The sequence below is a fragment of the Psammomys obesus genome, unplaced genomic scaffold, assembly GCF_907164565.1.
Source record: "Psammomys obesus unplaced genomic scaffold, mPsaObe1.curated_primary_1811, whole genome shotgun sequence".
Taxonomy (NCBI): domain Eukaryota; kingdom Metazoa; phylum Chordata; class Mammalia; order Rodentia; family Muridae; genus Psammomys; species Psammomys obesus.
The window spans coordinates 21,320,213-21,326,603 of NW_026585895.1; the positions used below are offsets into that span (position 1 = coordinate 21,320,213).

The following is a 6,391-nucleotide window of genomic DNA, read 5'->3' on the forward strand; positions in this document are numbered from 1 at the left end:
ATTTCTATGTCCTGGGATTTTCCAAGACTGGGCATAACATTGGCCCCATTCCAAGAGTCAAGAGGCCTCCTCAGTCTTAAGATGTCAGTGAGCCCCTAGAGGGATCAGAAATCTGAACTACACTGTCCACAAATCCCATTCAGACCTTAGGGAGCCTAGCATTTCTATCTTTTCCTCCCTTAGTCACGTAACTTTTCCATATTTTTAATTTTTCATAAACTATTGAATGAGATTAGTTGCAAATATAATAAATAAATGAGTAATTCTGTTTCACAGCTCTCTTGTTTATGTTAACAATGTTGTAATATGTAAAGGAGCTATAATGAAGAAAATACATGACATTGTTCTTAAAACATAAAAGGTTGTTTTTTTTTTCATCTTTGGGTAGATCTTACAGAAGATGAAAGTCATTAAGCAGCCATCTTTCTGGAAAGCAAGATTATTGCAGGTTGTGATCTGTAAGTCAGAGGCTTATGACTACATTATGAGTGTAGATTGCCTTCATAATAGTATTGTAGTTGATAAGTTCTTGAGCTAGGTAGCCAAAGCTTCTACTATGAAAAATGTGTCTTTACCACCCTGTTCATGTTCCATTAACAACTTAGCACATACCCACGCAGCACTAAATGAATGGCATTAGGGGTCATCAAAAGAGCAAGGTGGATAGGGGAGGAGGAGACCTGGGAGGAGCTTGAGGAGGCAAATGGGAAGTACATATCGCGGTTTCTTGTTTACACGATTGAATTTTTTAAAGAACAGAAGCATTTGGTGTGCCTAACTTTCACCTTTGTAAGCGGTCTATAGAAATTCAACTCTTTACTCTCTTTATTTTTCCCTGAGAAATGTACTTAAAAGTCCAAAGTAGGCTGCCAGGAACAGTCCTGTGTGCTCAGAAGCCCTGGTGCCAAGGTCAGAGACGTGCCTTGTCCGCATTCATCCTCCTTCCAAATAGATGGCTTCAGTGGTCCAAGCCACTGCCCAGGGATTCCACAGTTTAGGACAGTTGCTCAGTGCAACGGGGCTAAATGGGCGGTGTATTATTTTGGCTTCTGAGAGTTGCCAAAATCCTTCTAGAACACTATTGAAGAACATTTAAGGTTTCAAAAAATGTATCTACAAGCCATGAGTAATAACTGCCTTTCCTAAGAACAGAGAGATCATTTGAAGGCTGGGATACCGAACAAAGACTATCTTCCCAGGCCCCAAACCAACACAACTCATAGCAAAACACAGAACTTCCTTTTTTTGTTCATGTTCTCAGGCCCGTGGTCGAGCCAGAGCTGATGAAAGTACCTATGTCCTGGTTACCAGTAGTGGCTCGGGAGTTACTGAACGTGAGATCGTTAATGATTTCCGAGAGAAGATGATGTACAAAGCTATAAACCGTGTTCAGAATATGAACCCAGAGGAGTATGCACATGAGGTATTGTTCTTGGCTGCCACTGAGTTTAGTTTTCATCTGAGAATGGCTACATTTGGTTTGATGTCTGTGTGGCTACTTCTGCAGACAGAAATTGTGCTGAGTTATCAGCCTCTGTCTGAAGATTTTTTCACACACAAAGCCCCAAGATCTGTGGGTAGGGGCAAGAAATGCTGAGGGAATTTTGGTCATTTCAGGGAAACCAAACATCAACTTCGGTAATATAAATTTAGGATGCCATCTTCCAAGAAAGACTTGTGCAACTTACTCACTTAGCCATATCTGGTAGTTTCGATTTGATCCAATCCATATGTATAAGCACAGTGTCTTTATTTCAGAAATATTTATAAAATGCCTATTGTCTGCCAGACAGTATTGTAAAAGCAGAGAACATGGTGAGAAATGAAACACAGTACCCTTGATACGTGAAGTAGAGATTTGTGTGTGTGCTTTGCTTGTTGAGGATGGGGGTGGAAAACAGTAAACACACATTTAACGGCGTTGTGCATATCATACACAAGTAAGCACTATAGAATTCGAGTAGGACTGTGGAGCTAGCCTTGGTGGCTCGTGTCTGTAATCCCAGTATTCAAAAGGCTGAGGCAAGAACATTACCCCATGAGTTTTAGACTATCTTGGACTACATAGTATGTTCAATTCCAGCCTGGGCTACTGAGTGAATCCTGTCTCAAAAAACACACAACACAAAACACAAACTCTGTAAAGTATGATGTCAAAAACTTGACTAGATGGTTACTTTTGAGATGCTCCACTTAGACACTGACCCTGAGGCTGATTTGGATTGATCAAAACACGTGTAATATCTCATATAGCTCAATCTCAATTTACTGACATAGTTATTTGAATTGGGTAAAGGAAACGCCATGGGGAAAAAAGAATATATTTATACAATATTTCAGGAAACTTTCATACCACTGAAGTAAAGACTGTAACTCCTATAATAGCAAACAATCCATTTAGAAGAAAATTCACACCCTTGCATATGGGTGTGAATGTTAGTTTCTTAACATTAGAATTGGCTCTACCCTAAATAGAGTTTAAGGGAAGGGATGCTTTCAAATTGGTGTGCAAAGTATATAACCAACTCCAAGGTTTCCTGGCCAGGTTTTCATACAAACTTACATTTTTAAACCCCATTAGATATAAAGCAAACCAAACATTTTTCACCAAATAATCCTACTATAAATTTATTCCCCCATGTTTATGACTAAAGAGAATAAATTAGTTGAAATTCTTGTAAAAGCTGATGTGTTCATTGCTAAATTGTGTAGGCCAATTTTAGGACGATTGTAGCTTACAGGTTAAATTCTGCCATTCTGTAGACTAAAATACTGTACTAGTTCACCTTCCACTGCTTTAATGAAATACCTGAGGTAGGCTGATTTGTAATGTAAAGACATCTATTACTTTGACTCAGAGTTAAAGTCATAAGAATGTGGATGGCTCTGTGAGGCCTCACCTTCTGCTCTGTTATTGCATTATGGAGAAATGCATATGTATCTAAATTTCCTTGTGCTCTCTCTGTCCTTACAAAGCCACCATAATTCAACCCTTTGGGTGCTACTTTTAAATCCTAAGCCACGGTAATTCTCAAGGGCCCCATTTCTAAGCACACAACTACATTAAGTTTCACTTCTCTTCATTATTAAGTCTTATTAACACAAGACATTGTGGATTCAGCTCCTGCATGAATACAGAAGTGCAAGCCATATTCAAATCATGACAAATGATCCATCCAGAATGGACTTCCTTTTTGGTTTCCCTTGAGCAAGAGGTCTGCCCTCCCAAGACTGCTCGGATAGATGAAAGAGGAAGAAAAGCAATGGACCCTGTACACTGTTGTTAAGCTCAGAGCCCCCAGAAAGCGTTGCTACTTAGGTGGTTGCCAGGAGAACAACTCCACTTTTCTGGTTTGCAATGTCTTTCAACAGTGTTTAGTCAACCACTGATAAAAAGTGAGAGTTGACGCAAAACACAAAATCTATTTTGCATGTCATGAAATGTCAGTCTTACTGAAAAGTTAGAATTTTATCACACTTGTAGAATGAACCCAAACATCCCCCACATCTTGACCTTTTACCCCATCATTTCTTGGTACTTGGACTTAGGCTGACTACAGTAGAAGACTGTATACCGAATCCATCTGTGCTAGCGTCTCTTCATTTTTATCTTCTGGAGCACCATCTACCTAAGATGTGTAAATTTCAGCTCATTTGCTTCCATAAAACTAGGAGAAGAAATTAATTCACTATTCTTATCTCCATACAGATTTTGAAATTACAGGTACAAAGTATTTTGGAAAAGAAAATGAAGGTCAAAAGAAGCATTGCAAAGCATTACAACAATCCGTCGTTAATAACTCTTCTCTGTAAAAACTGTAGTATGCTGGTGTGCTCAGGAGAAAACATCTATGTAATTGAGAAGATGCATCATGTCAATATGACACCAGAATTCAAGTGAGTGCAACAAGGTCCATGTTTAAATGTCTTTAGTAGAGAGTGAAGTAATGGCGTTGTAAATATTCTGCTTTGGTAGTGAGTACGTTTTTGTTTGTTTGTTTTGGGTTGTTTTTTTTTTTCGAAACTTTCCCTTTTGTAGTTCCTCAGCTATATTCTCATTTCTGTTTGAAAGTAATCTCCATTGAGACATGGAGTAATGTTAAGACACAAAGCCATTTTGACATAAGGTACTTGTATCAAAATTTGTTCTCAATTTTTTTTTTTTTTTGAATGACTGAAAAGTTAAAATAACATCAGGCTTCAAAGGAGACCCAGAGACAGTGGCACTTATGAGGTGTGTGTAGGATGGAGACATTCACCTGATTTGTTGCAAAAATAATCCTGAGGAGCAGAAGATGAGAAAGAATGAGGTAGCAGATAACCCAACCATGTGGGTCATTGCCAAGCTCAACATGAACCCGTGGCTGCATATTGTCATTTTGTCAAATCTCACTAAATGATGATCTTTCTTCCACAATAATTTTAGGAGACTCTACATTGTAAGAGAAAACAAGGCATTACAGAAGAAATTTGCTGATTATCAAGCAAATGGAGAGATTATCTGCAAATGTGGCCAAGTGAGTAAACTTGTGGGTTGAGTTTTGTTTTGATCAGAGGGAATATTAAATTGAATGACGATTGCTTCTTTCTCTTTTGTTTTCTAGGCGTGGGGAACAATGATGGTGCACAAAGGTTTAGATTTGCCTTGTCTTAAAATAAGGAATTTTGTTGTAGATTTCAAAAATAATTCATCAAAAAAGCAGTATAAGAGGTGGGTGGAACTGCCAGTCAGGTTTCCTGATCTAGACTGCTCAGAACATTGCCTGTCCAGTGATGAAGACTAGCTCCTGATTCTTGTTGCTAACTCAACATTGAGTGTGATTTTGATTAACGTTTGCATTACACCAATGAACTAATGCTAGAAAATGTAAATAAGGTTGTGTTGTACTTTTAATTATGTAAAGAAACACCAAAAAATGCATACATCCTACTGGTTGGTAAATGTAATTGTTAACCAAAATGGTCAACTTAATGAGATCTAGAATCACCGGCGAGATGGGCCTTTAGGAATACCCATGGGGCAGGAAGGCCTTCTGACCTTGGGGGGGGGGGGTCCCATTCTCCAGGCTTGGGTCCCGGGCTGTATAAAACTGAGAAAACTGCCTGAGCCCACACTTGCACTCATAACTCTGCTTCTTGACTGTGGAATGCGATGGAAGAAGCTACCCCAAGCTCCTGTTGCCGTGACTTTTCCACAGTAATGGATTATAACTTCCACCTGTGAACTACAATAAATCATTCCTCCCCAGTTGATTTGGTCTTTTGGTACTTTGCGAAAAAAGCACAGAGAAGTAACCAAAACAGTAGGGAAAAAAAAAAATCTACCGATAATACTCATTAATGCAGAGTGTTCCAGTGTCGTGGAAAGTACTGGACTGTAAATGAGCCCTACACTGATTTTCAATTTTTTTCAGGTGTATTTATTTCATGTGTATATATGTTTGGCCTGCATGTATGTATGTGTGTCATATGTATACCTGGTGTCTATGGAAGTCATAAGAAGGTACCACATCCCCTGAAACTGGAGTTATGGACTACTGTGAGTCACCATGTGGATGCTAGGAATCAAATATTGGGTCCTCTACACGAGCAACAAGCACTCTTAACCACTGAGCTGTCTCTCCAGCCTTGCTGCCAGTAATTGTCACATCAAGTTAACTTCCTCCACAATCCTCCACCAGCCTCCCCATGGGTGAAATGTTGATTTCACTATCTTCTCTGCTTTGGTAGCTTGCCGTTCTTGTACAACAGATTGGCACACTTTACGGGTTTAAATGCATTTATTACAGCAGCTGTTTTGTAGGCCAAACATCTAGATGTAGTTTTCTCACAAGGCTGAAATCAAGGTTTCAGCCAAACTGTTCTCATCCGGAGGCCTTGAAGGAGGAATCCACTCCCATGCTCACTCAGAATTCGCTTCCTTGCAGCTGTCTGGCTAGGATTTCTACTTTCTTTTCCACCAGGATTTGCTCTCACATCATAGGAATGCTTTATTCTGTGGTGTCTTCAGGAGCCTGCCACAGCACATATCATGTGTTTCTTCAGAGCCAACAAGAGATACTCCAAGAGCTGCTAAGAAAGCTCACAGAACTTAACTGTAGTAATGGGAACCCAACACATTATACTTTGGATTAGGCATCAATTTGATAAGTAGATGTGATAGGTAATCTTGTAAAGTGGTAAGATCTAAAGTTACCCAGGAAAAGGGCCTCTTGGCATGCCTTATCCCCTGTGGCTAGTAGGCCAAGCCACACTCAAAGCAAAGGGATAAGTCAGCATATCACTCATGAACTGACGTGATTGGGAAGGAATCTTGGAGGTCATTTTAGGATTCTACCACCATTCCACTTACTATTATAATGTATATCCATTGGCAAGCATTTTGACAAAC

The 6,391-nt window shown here is 39.4% G+C and overlaps 1 protein-coding gene across 1 annotated transcript in view; it reads left to right on the top strand.

Moving 5' to 3' along the window:
• Positions 1 to 5,253, top strand: part of Ifih1 (interferon induced with helicase C domain 1) — a 51,662-nt gene extending 46,409 nt beyond the window's left edge. The window contains exons 13-16 of the mRNA XM_055600874.1: positions 1,262 to 1,423; positions 3,710 to 3,897; positions 4,427 to 4,517; positions 4,605 to 5,253. Of these exons, the coding sequence (XP_055456849.1) occupies positions 1,262 to 1,423; positions 3,710 to 3,897; positions 4,427 to 4,517; positions 4,605 to 4,784 (621 nt within the window). The 3' untranslated portion in view covers positions 4,785 to 5,253. The remainder of the gene's footprint in view (positions 1 to 1,261; positions 1,424 to 3,709; positions 3,898 to 4,426; positions 4,518 to 4,604) is intronic.
• Positions 5,254 to 6,391: the final 1,138 nt, after the last annotated feature.